Here is a 15,764-nt window from a genome sequence, read left to right on the forward strand (position 1 = left end):
CTGATCATAATGCTTTGAAACTAGAGGTCAATTGTAAAAAGAAAGTGGAAAGAACCACAAATACATGGAGATTAAACAACATGCTATTGTTGAATAACTGAGTCAGGGAAGAAATAAAAAGAGATCAAGAGATACATATAATCGAACGATAATGATAGTACAACATATCAAAACTTTTGGGTAACGAAAAGAGCAGTCATAAGAGGAAAGTTCATATCATTACAGGCTTACCTCCTGAAACAAGAATGAGCTCAAATAAACAACCTAATGCTTCATCTTAAAAAAACTAGAAAAAGAAGAACAAATGAAGGCTAAAGTCAGCAGAAGGAAAGAAATCATCAAAATTAGAGCAGAAATAAATGAAATTGGAAACAAAAATAACAATAGAAAAAATAAATTCAACAAAGAACTGGTTCTTTCAGAAGGTTTATAAAATTGACAAACCCCTGGCTAGACTCACTAAAGAAAAAAGAGAAAGGACACAAATAACCAAAATCAAGGGTAAAAGGGGAAATTACGACAGACATGTAGAAATACGAAGGATCATACAAGAATACAGTGAAAAATTATATAACACCAAATTTAATAACCTAGAAGAAATGAACCAGTACTTAGAAAAATACAACCTTTCCAGACTATATTAAGAAGATCTGCTATGGCCATGCCACCATGAACAAGCCCAATTCCGTCTGATCTTGGAAGCTAAGCAGGGTCAGGCCTAGTTAGTACTTGGATGGGAGACCACACAGGAAGACCAGGTGCTGTAGGCATAAAAAATAAAAATAAAAATAAGGGATTATACGCTGACAAGTTCCTTCCAATCTGTGAAGTATCAAGAGTTGCCTCGCCTACAAAAAAAAGAAAAAAAAAAGAAGAACTGGAAAATCTAAATACACTGATCAGCAGTAAGGAAATTAAAACAATCACCAAAAACCTACCAAAAAGTAAAAGTCCAGAACCAGATGGCTTCACCAGTGAATTTTACCAAACATTCAAAAAAGATTCAATACTTATTCTCCTCAAACCCTTCCAAAAAATCGAAGAGGAAGCAACACTTCCCAACTCATTTTATGAGGCCAATATTACTGTGATACCAAAACCTGGTAAAAATAACACAAAAAAGAAAATGACAGACCAATATCTCTCATGAACACTGATGCAAAATCCTAAATAAGATACTAGAGAACTGAATACAGCAACATATTTAAAAGATTATACACCACGATCAAGTGGGGTTTATCTCAGTGGCACAGGGATGGTTCAACATATGTAAATCAATTAATGTGACACATCACATAAACAAATTAAAAAATAAGAATCCTATGATCATATCAATAGATGCAGAATAAGCCTTCGACAAGATACGGCATCCATTTATGATCAAAATGCTTAACAAAATCAGTAAAGTATGAAAGTAACTTAACATAATAAAGGCCATACATGACAAGCCCTCAGCCAACATTATACTTAATGGTGAAAAACTAAAAACCTTCCCTCAAGATCAGGAACAAGGCAAGGCTGTGCACTTTCATCCCTGTTATTCTATATAACATTGGAGGTCCTAGCAAGTGCAGTCAGACAAGAGAAAGATATAAAAGGCATCCAAATAAAAAACAAAAAAGTCAAAGTGTCACTAGTTGTGGATGACATGATTCTCTATATAGAAAACCCTAAAGACTCCACAAGAACACTACTAGAAACAATAAGCAAAAATAGTAAAGTCTCTGGATACAAAATCAATGTTCAAAAATTCATAGCGTTCCTATACTCTAATAACAAAGTGTCAGAAAAAGAAGTGGAAAAAATCATTCCTTTTGCAATCGCAACAACAACAAAATAAAATACCTAGGAAAAAATCTAACGAAACATGTGAAGGACCTATATAATGAAACTACAAGACCCTATTAAAAGAAACCGAAGAAGATACAAAGAAACAAAAAGATATTCTGTGTTCTTGGTTTGGAAGAATCAACATAATTAAAATGACCATATTACCTAAAGCATTATACAGATATAATGCAATCCCTATCAAAATCACATCAGCATTTTTTAAAGAAATAGAACAAAAAATCATCAGATTTGTATGGAAGCACAAAAGACCCTGGATTGCCAAAGCCATCCTGAGAAAAAAGAATGAGGGTGAAAGCATCACTCTGCCTGACTTTAAATTATGCTATAAAGTGACAGTAATCAAAACGGCATGGTATTGGCAGAAAAATAGATACATGGACCAGGGAAACAGAATCAAGAGTCTAGAAGTAAATCCATCTTTATATGGGCAAATAATTTTTGACAAAAACGCCAAAATATACAGTGGAGAAAGGAAAGCCTCTTCAATAAATGGTGCTGGGAAAAGTCATCTGCAAAAGAATGAAACTAGAATTTTGTCTATCACCACACAACAAAATTAACTCAAAATAGATTAAGGACCTGAATATAAGACTTGAAACAATAAAATGCATAGAAGAAAACATAGGAACTAAACTCAAGGACCTTGGGCTTAAAGAGGATTTTACGAATTTGACCTCAAAGATAAGGGAAGTAATAGCAAAAATAAATGAAAAGGACTACATCAAACTAAAAATCTTCTGCTCAGCAAAAGAAATTGTCAACAAGGTAAAGAAACAACCATCGGAATGGGAAAATATATTTGCAAGCAACACTTCCTATAAGGACCTAATATCCAAAATATACAAAGAACTCATACGATTCGATAATAACAAACAAAAAACAACAAACAATCCAATCAAAAAATGGGCAGAGGACCTGAACAGACACTTCTCCCTAGAGGACATACAAATGGCCAACAAATATATGAAAAGATGCTCAACATCGCTAGGTATTGGAGGAATGCAAATCAAAACCACAATGAGATACCACATCACACCTGTTAGAATGTCTATAATCAACAAGAGAAGTAATAACAAGTGTTGGAGAGGATGTGGAGAAATAGGAACCCTCATACACTGCTGGTGGGACTGCAAATTGGTATGGCCACTATAGAAAGTGGTATGGAAGTTTCTCAAAAAAATGAGAATTGACCTACCATATCCAGCAATCCCTCTACTGGGTATTTACCCCAAAGACTTGAAAACTCATATGCGAAAAGATATTTGCACACCGATGTTCATAGCAGCATTATTCACAGTGGCCAGGACATGGAAGCAACCGAAGTGTCCTATGATAGATGATTGGCTAAAGAAGCAGTTGTACATATATTCAATGGAATATTACTCAGCCATAAGAAGAGATAAAATACTGCCATTTGTGACAACATGGATGGACCTTGAAATAATCATATTAAGTGAAATAAGCCAGACAGAAAAGGTTGAAAATCACATGATATCACATATATGGGATATAAACCTAAAAGCAACAAATGAACAAGACGAACAAACAGAGACTCGTGAACATGGACAATGGGCTAGTGGTTACCAAAAGGGAGGGTTGAGGGTGGAGGGGGAAAATAATAAAAATAAAATGTTTAAAAAAATTGTGTATATATAGTATGAAAAAAATAATAAATAAACTGGCATTAAAAATAATTTTAAAAAATTTAAAAATTTTAAAAATATTAAGAAAGCTTTCCCAGAGGGTACAAGATCAAGTTGACCCGAGAAAAACTGCGTACTCTCTGTGAGCATGAGTTGCCCGACTTTGAGGTAGAATGGCCATCGGAAGAATCCCTGGGCCTCCCCACTATTAGAGCTGTGTACTGGGTAGTGACAGGAACACCTGGATCTCCAGACCAGTTTCCATACATAGACTCATGGTTGCAAATCACTCCTGTAGTTCCCCCTTTGGCCCATTCTTTTGCAAATAGGCAGGGATAGAGTAAGGTGCTTGTGGCTCAACAGGGGAAAGACCAAGGAAGAGACAGCAAGAGTCATCCACCCAGGAGACCCTGAGGAAGAACCTTTCTTCGCCCCACCTTACATCCCAATAGCTCTGCCAATCCCTGCATTGCCACTCTACCCCAAATTACCGGACAGCCCTCTGCCATTGCTGTCTTTGCCGCCCCCAGAGTCTGAGGAACTACCAAGCCCAAGTCCATGGCATCTTCACTCAGCCACACAGCCAGCCTAACAGCCTTCAGCCCTCTAGATGCCTCTTCGAGAGTCACGAGACCCTTTTGAGATTAGTGAAGAGGGCACACTTCAGCTGGGCCGCACTGTCCTCTACTATCAGCCTTTCATTGCAACCGACCTCCTCAAATGGAAACAGCGCACCCTATCCTATTTGGAAAAACCCCAGGCGATGATTTACCTGCTCGAGTCCATCTTCCAAACTCATTGACCTACCTAGGATGATTGTCATCAACTCCTCGTAACTCTCTTCAACTCTGAAGAACCATGCTGAATTCCGTCAGAAGCATGGAGATGACTCAAAGGAAAAGCATCGGATAGTGCACTAGACTCCACAGCATGGGCCTTGGTGACTGCACCTGATGACAGGCCGAATTGGGACTTCAGTGTCCCAAACGGAAGAGAGTTTCTCAACAGGTACCAACTGACCATACTGCAGGGGGTGAAAGCTGGGGCCAAAAAGGTGACAAAAATGTCCAAAACAGCAGAAGTACTCCAAAAGCCAGATGAGTTCCATGAGAGAATTTGCGAGGTGTTCCGGGTGTACCCCAAAGCACGAGAAAACCAACACATGGGCAACGCAACATTCATGGCTCAACCTTACACTGATATCCGCCTCAAACTTCAGAAATCAGAGGGCTTTGCTGGGATGAACTCCACCCAGCTACTGCAGGTCACTAACAAGGAGGCCCAAAATGTAGCTGCAGGTCACTAACAAGGAAGCCCAAAATATAGCTGATAAGTGGATGAAACAAAAGGTGACCCTGCTGGCTGTCACATTAGGGAACTCAAGCCCGGTACAACAGACTGCTCTCCCACAGAAAGGAGAGACCAAGAGGAGACTACCACTACGCCATGACCAATGTGCCTACTGCAGAGAGGCCGGCCATTGGAAAAACAAGTGCCCCACAATGGGAGGACATCTAAAGGGTCAAAGAAGTTCAGTCAACTCTGTGAAGAAAAATATCAGCCTGAGCCAGTATTCCAAAGCCTTATAATCTTCACCAGAGAAGAGTCAGACTAGGGGCGTCTGGGCTCCCTGATCCAGGGCCCCCAAAGGCTACGGTCACAATAGAAGTAGGAGGCCAATCAATGACCTTTATGGTAGACACTGGGGCTGAACACTCTGTGGCAACCATGCCCATGGCTCCCCTCACAGACCAAACAACAACTATCGTCAGGGCCACGGGGGATCTGGCTACCCGCTTGTTCTGCAAAGCCTACTCATGGTCGATTAGGTGGCCACCTAGTGACTCATGAGTTTCTGTACCTACAAGAGTGCCTCATCCCCCTTTTGATAGAGGCTTATTAACAAAGCTTGCAGCACAGATCACCTTTGCCCTCGAAAAGCCCACCAGTCTCACTCTGGGGAACCAACCCACTCTAATAATGGTTGTGACTGTGCCCAGGGAAGATGAATGGCACTCTATTCATTGGAAAGAAATCCAACTAACCTGCTAGTAGAGTTCCCTGCTGTATGGGCAGAAAAGGAGCCCCCAGATCTAGACAAAAATCATGCACCCATCGTGGTGGACTTGAGGCCAGGAGCCACACAAAGGCAATATCCAGTGCCACAGAAACACCCTTTGGAATTAGGGACCACATCCAGTGATTATGTGATACCAGAATTCTAGTTGAGTGCCAGACACCTTGGAACACTCAGCTTGTACCAGTCAAGAAGCCTGGAGGGAATGACTACTGCCCATCCAGGACTTCTGCACCGTCCACAATGCAGAGGTCACCATCCACATGGTGGTCCCGAACCCGTAAACCCTCCTGAGTCTCTTACCTGCCCAAGCAAGCTGGTTCACCTACCTTGATCTCAAAGACGCCTTCTTCAGCCTCCGGTTATCACTGGCAAGACAGCCTTTGATTGCATTTGTGTGGGAAGACCTACACACCGGGAGAAAGACACAATTGACTTGGACTCGACAGCTGCAGGTCTTCAAGAACTCACGCACCTCGTTTGGTGAAGCGCTGGCCACAGATCTTGCTGTCTTCCCCAGAGAGATGACCTATTGCTGGCTAGTCCCACCCAAGAAGACTGCTGGAAAGGTATTAGAGCCTTGTTGACCCTGCTCTTTACCATGGGATACAAGGTGTCATGGAAGAAGGCTCATTTCTGGCAACAGGAAGTCAGATACCTTGGGTTCATCATCTCAGAAGGACATCAGCACTTGGGCATGAAAGGAAATGGACCATCTGTTCAATACTTTGGCTAAACAGCAGGAAAGAAGTCCATGAATTCCTAGGGGATGCTGAGTTCTGCTGGATCTGGATATCAGGTTACTCTGAAATTGTCAAACCACTGTACAAGGCCACAGCTGGATTTGGTAAAGACCCCCTGGAATGGGGCTCCGAACAAGAAAAGGCCTTCAGAGAAATAAAGACTTTTGACTAGTGCACCAGCACTACGACTACCAGACATGACAAGGGATGTTAACCTCTTCAAACATGAGAAGAATCATACTGCACTGGGGTTCCTCACACAAACAGTCAGGCCATGACAGCGCCCGATTGCATATCTGTCCAAACAGCTAGATCTGGGGGCTGCTGAATTGCCACCGTGCCTCTGGGCCTTAACCGCCATGGTAGTCCTGGTCAGAGAAGTGGACAAGCTCACGCTGGGACAAAATATAAATGTAAAGGTCCCCCATGCTGTTACTGCATTAATGAATAATCAGGGACACAAGTGGCTGACCAAGGCCAGGATTACTCATTATCAGGGACTGTTTCGCGAAAAACCACATGTCCGCCTTGAGACTGTGTGGGTGTTGCACCCTACTATTTTTCTGGCCACTGTAGAAGGACCTCCTGATCATGATTGTGAAGAGGTCAAGGATGACGTGTACTCCAGCAGGATGGACCTGACTGACATTTCTGTTCAGAACACAGAACTGATATTGTTCACCGATGGGAGCAGCTTCATCTATGAAGGACAGAGCAAAGGCTTCACAATAACAACCACAGATGAGGTGTTCAGAGCTGAGGCTCTGCCACGGGGTTGGTCAGCACAGTGGACTGAACTATAGGCACTCATCTAGGCACTGTGGCAGGCTGAAGAGGCCAACATCTGCAATGACTCAAGGTATGCCTTTGCTGCTTTGCATGTACATGGAGCCATTTATAAAGAGGGGACTACTATCGGCAGGAGGAAAAGAACTCAAGAACAAAACAGAAATCCTTCAACTGTTAGATGCAGTCTGGAAGCCTTCTCAGGTGGTAGTCATTCACTTCAAAGACCACCAGAGAGGAAATGACCCTGTCAGTAGGGGAAACCGACTGGCAGATCAAGCAGCTAAACACGCTGCCTACCAATCAAGTGCCAGTATGGGTCCTGAGCCAGTCTCCAAGATTCTCCTAGCACCAGAATACACCAAAGAAGAACAATGGGCCTTAAGTGAAGGGGGAGCCAAGAGAAAGGAGAGCTGGTAGGAGCTAGCAGATCAAAGACTCTATATTCCCACTGCAGTGTCACCTCAGCTGGTAACACAACACCATAAGTTGCCTCACCTAGGGAAGACCAGTTTAGAAAGTCTGTTAGGATGCTGCTATTTCACACCCAAGCTTCCAACCCAATGTGCCAAGATCAGTGCTAGATGTGTAACTTGCTCACAAAACAATGCTCGGCAAAGGCCAAAATCCAATCCAAGGGTGTAAACATTGGGACTACGCCCTTTCAAGACCTAGAATGGACTTTACTGAGGTCAAACCCTGCTGGGGCCACCGATACTTGCTTGTGTTACTTGGCGCTTACTCCGGATGGGCTGAAGCTTTCCTTACACACACTGAACGGGCATGAGAAGTAGCTAGAGCCTTGTTGAGGAAAATTGTTCCAAAATACGGGCTGCCCCTCTCTACAGGATCTGACAATGGACCTGCCTTTGTGTCTGAGATAGACCAGACTCAGTCCAAAGCTCTGGGAATCAAATGGAAGCTCCACACAGCCTAAAGGCCACAAAGTTCAGGGAAAGTTGAGCGCATGAATCGGACCTTCAAGACCACTCTACCTAAGTTTTGTCAGGAAACCCAGTTACCTTGGATTGACTTGCTGCCTTTGGCTCTACTTCAAGCACGGTGCACCCCAATGCCTTCAGGCTATTCTCCTTTTGAAATCCTTCACGGGAGACCTCTCCCAATGATAGGGAACCTAAAAGGAAATCCTCAACTGATAGCTGACCTAGAAATGTCCCGACACCTTCAGGTCCTAGGGAGGACCCTTTGCCACATCACTTAGGAAACCGTAGAAAGAGCCCTTATCCCCTTAGGAAATTGGGTCCAACCCTATCAGCCAGGAGATGAAGTATGGGTTAAAGATTGGAAGAAGGAGCCATTCCAGATGACCTGGGCTGGCCCTCACACTGTTATATTAGCAACTCCCACTGCTGTTAAGGTTGCAGTTATTGCCCCATGGATCCACCACACCCGAGTAAAGAGAACAACACCTTCAGAAAAATGGGAGACTTAAACTGCAGAGCCTCTTTCTGATCAGCCGCTCCGAGTCATATTCCAGAGGCAGCAGAGATCCACCTGAGATTTTCGGCCCTGCTCTGGCCACTCCCAGAAGCTGGCCAGTCCATGAATGGCAGAAGCTTGAGGACCAACCATTCGGACTGGCCAGATGTATTGTTATCATCTTTTAGCATTAATCCTCTTTAGTATACTTATCTTGCTGCTTGCTTCAGGTTTGGCCTCAGTAGCACCCACAAATTTGACCTTGAATCAAAGAGTCACTTTAGCCCTGACCTTTTTAGCCTATATCGGGATCCTCTCGACTCTTGCATGTTCAAGCTAAACCCCTCTTCAGTACATTTCTAGAGACTTTGTCTAATTGCCAGTGGTTGTTTCATGAGGAAAATCTTTCCTTTGTTAATTCTAGTAGGACTTTATACTCAGGTAATCCAAGCAATGGTGTCTCTTAACTCACCCTACAACGAAATTATGGTTACTGAGTACTTAATTTAGCTTATCATCTCTTAAACTCTCCCAACAGTGACTTGGCTAAAGATTGTTGTCTTTGCCTATCTCCATGTTCTGCCAGCTACTCAGCTGTCTCCATCCCCATCTGGTACGGGCAATAAGAAATATGACCCTTCAGCCTAAGAATCAGGTAGGCCATCCATTTGAACTGATGAATATAGAAATTTTATTTGATTTCCAAATTACTGACATGACTAAAGGTACTGAGAGGATAAGCAAGTAACCTCTCAATGCCCTACAAAACCAACTTTACTCAGGCAGCCTCTCCTGAGCCTCCAATTTGGGGACCCATATCGACTCATACAAATCTTAAGTTTCAGGTACCCCTTTGTATCAAGAGAAGTCAACACCAGAGCCAGAGCCCAAATGTAGGCTCTCTTGAAGATTGCCGTTGCAATTATTCTATGCAAATAGAACCCTCAAAAGACTGGTCTAGTTTCCAAGTAGCACAGGCTGCTCTGTTTAAGAAACCTATACGATTCTCATGGAAACTCAATATAAAAACTATAGGGTTAGTAAACAAAAACTCAGAATACTGTTAAGGGAGTCCAGATGACTACTTAAGCATCTTACCTTGAAAATCCTGCTCTGAACCCTCACAAAGACAATGCCTCCTCTTACCAGCATATGGAAACCTCACTGAACGAGTATCTATAGATACTAAGAGAAATTTTTTGCATTGGGAAAAGAAAACCTCTGGAGCATCTCAGGATAATTCCTATGGACCCCTCCAACCTCTCATAGGGGCAGTTCTAGCAGAGACACTTTTGACCTAGGAATCTGAAACAACAGAAGGCTGAATGATCACCTTTTCACTATGGAGATAAGTTTTTGCCTTGGAACCCCAACTACATTCTTTTTTTGTAGAACCAATTTATATCTCTGTCTCCTGGCTAAGTGGACAGGAATCTGTACCCTGGTTTACGTGGCCCCTGAAATAAACATGGCTCCCAACAACCAGCCTATGACCAACCTTCTAACATACACAAGAACTAAACGAGCGATACAATTCTTTCCCCTTCTTATAGGCCTTGGCATTGCCATAGGGTTAGGCACTGGCACAGTCGGCGTAGCCTCCTCCCTGTCTTATTACCAAAGCTTATCTAAGGACCTATTTGACAGCTTAGAAGACATATCCAAAATCATTGTCACTTTATAGAGCCATTTAGATTCCTAACAAGAGTAATTTAAAAAACTAGAGGGGAATTGATCTTCTAACAGCAGAAAAACGAGGGTTATGCTTATTTTTAGAAGAAGAATGTTGTATTTATGTTAATCAGTCTGGTATAGTTAGAGATACAGCCAAGAGGCTTATAGATAGAGCCTCAAAAATCCACTAACGATTGAACAAGTCATGGGGATGCTGGTTCAGAATACGGAGTTGGGGATCCTGGCTTCTCCTACTTGTAGGTCCTCCCCTCATGCTCTTCATAGCTCTTTTATTTGGTTCCTATATCCTGAACTATCTTGTCTCCTCACTCCTAGGATCCATACATAAAGTTACAAATGGTTAAGACATCTGGACAACCCTTATACCAACCGCTAGGTTAAGAAAATCAAGAGATTGATGCCCTATAAGAATTTAAACGGCATCGAAAGGGGGAATGAAGAGGAATTTTTCACTCACATGGTTAACTTTGTAAATAGTTCTTTGTTCTGCTTCTGTAGATATGCTTGCTGCATAGGCCTAAGGGTAGGGTGACCTGGAGAGTAGCTAAAGACTCATCCTCCCCTTTCGCTTGTTCTGTATAGATAACAGATATATTGCCTAAATTCCTGCTTGAAAATCTCATGCCCTGTAACTACCTGTAGCCCATGGCAACTACCCTCCCCTGTAACTCAAGTCAACTGCTCCCCCACCCCTAATCCATAGCAACACCCCACCCCAACTTCCTTAGGACAAATTAAACAATCAGCCCATACCAACCATAAAACTGTAATTGTAATGATAAGCCCTATAAAAGTGCTTTACCCTTGAGCTCCAGGCCTAGATTTTTCAGAGCCCCAGCGCTTCTGGGACCACCAGTGTAATAAACTTTACTTCTCCAACTCTCTGAATAGTGTTTGGTTTCTTGCTGGTCTGCTATTTCTGCAACAGTACTTCCTCCATCTGGAAACTGAATCAGGAATTTCCTGTGCCCACCTGTGACCACGCCTTCCCAAGAAACTGTAAGACTAAAGAATCAGCCCCAAGCCCTAAACAGTTGTTTAAATGCAAACATTCTAGGCAGGAACAAATTCCTGCCCAATGACAAAAGCTGATTTAGCTGAGCCACGCCTCCCCACCTCGGCTGTTAATTAAGCGAGTAGGAGCGAGGAGAATTGCCACGCCCCATGGACATCCATTTTCCATTTTCGGTTTAGAGGTTCTTGCAATCCCTAGCTGTTAACAGTCCCTGGAGGCTCTCTCGTAGCTTTTTGTCACCTTGTGATCCACACTGGTTGTAAGAGTGAAAAGGACTCAGGGAGACCCAGGAAACAGAAATGGTGAGTGTGCGGGGGCTGGTGCAGCGACGGCGACGAGGGGCTGGTTGGAACCAGCTGGAACCGCCTGTAATGCAAGCGGGCTCCCCCTGGTCAACTTCCGAGTCTTTGAGCCCAGAGTCCCTCCGGGGCGCCGATGGGACGTCAGCCTCCTCTGCTCGCGGCGTGGGGGCTGGGCCGCAGCCCGGACCGGGGGTCCGCTTGCATCAGTGCAGGCCACCAACTTTGGCCGGGAACCTGTCCTGGCGGCTCTGCGCCTGCAGCCCCGCGACTCCCCTGTTTGTAAGATGATAATGGGGAGGGTCGTCAGGGTAGATACAAGACTCGGCCTCCGAGGCGCGTACGTGGGAGGAGCTATGGAATGTGTGGTCTCCAGTCCTATCTTCCTCCCCCAAATGTTTGGGGAACAGGATCTCAAATCTACGACCCTGACTTCTCAGCCTAGCACTTCCTGGAACTGAGAATAAGTCCCTGATATTTCCAGATTACTGCTTGCGTTCCCAAAGCCAAATTCCCCGCTCCAACTCACACGGTCGTTATTCACTCTTTTTCTTCTGGGGTGCATTTCAGACAGACCCAATATTTTGATTACCTTTCTTTCCCCAGAGCCATGTACCATTTTTTTTTTTTTTTAAAGATTTACATTTGTAGATTTACATTGAGTTGCATGAAATCCTCATTCCTGTCCCCAAGGCCCTCCCTGGGCACAGACGTCCTGTGGGAAGTCCTTTGGGCGGAGGCTCCTTGGGAAACTTTCCTGGGCGTTCTGTCCTGTCAGCACTGCCCCTCCTTGAGGTTGTCACCTTTAAAAGATACATTCGCTTTATTTAGGAATTGTTCAAACACTGGCATTGTGTCTTTAAAAATATCTGTAGTGGTCCAAAGCTACTCCAATGCGGGTAGAGGCCTGAGGGCAGTGTCTAAGCTTAAGGTACCTTTGGCCTGAAAAGGGAGGCAAGCTCTTGAAAGCCGAATTCTTCCTGGGAAGCCTCCTCCTGCAGGTGTCTTGTGGACTCACACCCATCAGAGGGCGCACTTTATACCGAGAAATACAGAGCCCTGCTGAGGATTGCAGGGCGATGATGACGATTGCTTTCCTGGGGAGCGGATTGTGGTTTCTCAGGCCTAGACATTTTTAGACATTATTTTTTTCCAATTATAATTGACATTCAATATTATTTTATATTAGTTACAGGTGTACAGCATAGTGGTTAGACATTTATACAATTTATGAAGTGATTCCCCCATTAGTCTAGTACCCACCTGGCACTATATATAGTAATTACGATATTATATACTATTCCTTATGCTGTATTTTACATCCCTGCGACTATTTTGTAACTCCCATATTGGACTTCTAAATCCCTTCACCTTTTTCACCAAGATCCTTCAACCCTCAGATTGTTCTCTGTATCTATGTGTGTGTTTCTGTTTTGTTGTTGTTGTTGTTCTTTAGATTCCGCGTATAAGTGAGATCATAGGATATTTGCCTTTCTCTGACTTATTTCAGTTAGCATAATACCATCTGCGGGTCCACCTATGTTGTTGCAAGTGGTGAGATTTCATTTTTTATTAATTCCATTGTATATATGTACCACCACATCTTGATCCATTTGTCTACTGATGGACACTTAGGTTGCTTCCGTATCTCGGCTGTCATAAATAGTGCTGCAGTGAACATAGGGGTGCATATATCTTTTCTCTTTCTTTTTCTTTTTTTACATTTATTAGCATTTATTTGATGCTGAATTTGCTCCTGGGCCATCAATTTTTGTTTCTTCAGTTTGTTCTGGGATATCATTTTCTTCTGTGCAACCTCCTCTTCTGAATTAGGAAAAGTCTGCTCTTTGTCAGTAAGGATCATGTCAATGTGGCAGGGAGAGCTCTAAATTCTGCGCTGTGTCTTGGCGGTTTGATTCACCTAGATGTGCTCAATGACTAGATAATCTACATCTAAATCTGTAAGCTCAGCATTACTCTCTGATTTTTTTAAGCGTGTGCAACCAAGATTAAGCACTTTTGGGGCCACCGATCCTGTGTCCAGCCCCATTGCTTTGTCCGGGCTCACTTACCTAGTCCACCACTGTAACAACAGAATGGCACACATTGCTTCTGTAAGGTGGCATGCTTCAAATATTTGGTGGCTTTTCGGGTAGACATACCCTTGATGGCCGGGGCAGTTTCACAATTGTTGTTAAAGTGAACACGAAGATTTGAATCTCTTGATTTGCATGATTTTGGGGGGCATTTCTCGTTCAAGTGAATAGTGAACCATTTTCAGAGGACATGTCAGGCTGCTTACGGGAAGAGGGAATATGTCTTTTCGAATTTGTGTTTTGGAGTTCTTTGAATAAATACCCATAGGTGGAACTGCTGGGCTGTAAGATGGTTCTATTTTTAATTTTTTGAGGAAACTCCGTACTATTTTACATAGTGGCTGCACTAATTTACAATCCCAACAACAGTGAAGGAGGGTCCCTTTTCTCCACAACCTCACCAACACTTGTTTTTTTACTTATTGATTATAGACATTCTGATAGGTGTGAAGTGATGTCCTACTGTGGTTTTAATTTGCATCTCTTTGTTGATTAATGATTTTGAGCATCTTTTCATATGTCTGTTGGCCATCTGCATGTCTTATTTGGAGAAATGTCTATGCAGATCCTCTTCCTATTTATTAGCTAAATATTCTGGGGTTTTTGGGGGGGCATTGAGTTGTATGAGTTTTTTATAAATTTTGTATCAGTAAAGCTATTACTAAGACCATTGTCAGAGTTTACTGCCTATGTTTTCCTCTAGGAGTTTTATGATTTTTGGTTTTACATTTAAGTCTTCAATCCATTTTGAGTCTACTCCTGTATGTAGAGTCAGAAAGTGGTCCAGTGTCATGTTTTTGCATGTATCTGTCCAGTTTTGTACTTCTTATACCATTTATTGAATAGACTGTCTTTACGCCATTGTCTCTTCTTGCCTCCTTTGTCATAGATTAAATGACTGTATAGGTGCAGCTAATTTCTGGGCTCCCTATTCTGTTCCATTGATCTATGTGTCTGTTTTTATGCCAGTACCGTGCTGTTTTGAGTGCTATGTCCTTTTGGCATAGTTTCATATCAGATGGCGTGATACCTCCAACTTTGTTCTTTTTTCTCAAGATTACTGTGGCTATTCAGGGTCTTTTGTGGTTTCATATAAATTTTGGGGTTATTTGTTGTAATTCTGTGAAAAATGCCATTGACATTTTAAAAAATATTTTTATTTTTCAATACTAGTTGGGATACAATATTACAGTAGTTTCAGGTGTACACCATAGTGTTTGACATTTATGTAACTTATGAAGTGATTACCCAATAAATCTAGTACCTGTCTGACACCATACATAGTTATTACAGTATATTGACCATGTTCCTTATGTTATTCTTAACATTCCCATGACTATTCTGTAATTACCAATTTGTACTTCTTAATCCCTTCCCCTTTTTCATCCCCCAACCCCTCTCCCAAATAGCAACCCTCAAAATATTCTCTATATCTATGGGTTTGTTTCTGTTTTTAGACTCAATTTGGATCTGAAAATATCTCTTGTGCTTTTTTGGTTTTGCTGACTGGAAAGGAATGAATCCGGGCAGACATTATGAAAAGGAAAGGTTGCATTGAGTGTATTTTTTGGACTTTGTAGGAGAAAAGATAACTGGGTTAATAACCTTGAAATGGCTGTTGAAAGGTGTTTGTACACATGCTTCAAAACAGTGGATGAAAGTGTTTCTACCTGCAGCAGCACAGAGAAGATGGCGAACCTCACTGTTCATGTGTTAAAGCTTAAGTGTTCACTTTTCCAAAGCATTAAAGCAGTCGCCGTAGCAGGTGAAAACCTGCACTACCGTTGGGTTTGTATTAATTTTCTTCATTTTGAATTGTGTACACTATGATCGCTGCATCAGTTTGATATCAGTGTTGAAAAATTACCAGTTATACTTGCTGTTAATCATTCTATCTGTAGGTTAGGATTAAAATGGATTTAGTCCATTTTTAAAGCTGTGCTAATTTTTCTAAACAGAAACGACTATTTGCAATATGGGTTTTTATAATGATTAAACTAATGGTAACTTTTATTACTAGCAGTTGAGAGTGCATAGTCATGTGGCAATGTAAAAATATATTAATGAGTATTTGGTAAATTTCAACAGGCTTTTACTATTAGCATAATTTTGTGTTGTA

General features: G+C 42.3%; 1 protein-coding gene and 1 pseudogene across 2 annotated transcripts in view; both read left to right on the plus strand.

The window, feature by feature from the left end:
- The window catches only part of LOC105301912 (zinc finger protein 791-like), a 98,619-nt gene that overhangs the window by 61,899 nt on the left and 20,956 nt on the right, over positions 1-15,764 (plus strand). Inside the window, exon 1 of one of the 2 annotated variants that reach the window (XM_011374777.2) lies at positions 11,367-11,552. The exons of the other annotated variant lie outside the window; for it this stretch is intronic. Coding sequence (XP_011373079.1) covers positions 11,550-11,552 — 3 coding nt within the window. The 5' untranslated portion in view covers positions 11,367-11,549. Of the gene's footprint in view, positions 1-11,366; positions 11,553-15,764 lie in introns of those variants that run through there. 2 annotated transcript variants of the gene reach the window in all.
- Positions 652-770, plus strand: LOC111729304 (annotated as a pseudogene).

This window comes from Pteropus vampyrus, unplaced genomic scaffold, assembly GCF_000151845.1.
Source record: "Pteropus vampyrus isolate Shadow unplaced genomic scaffold, Pvam_2.0 Scaffold255, whole genome shotgun sequence".
NCBI lineage: Eukaryota > Metazoa > Chordata > Mammalia > Chiroptera > Pteropodidae > Pteropus > Pteropus vampyrus.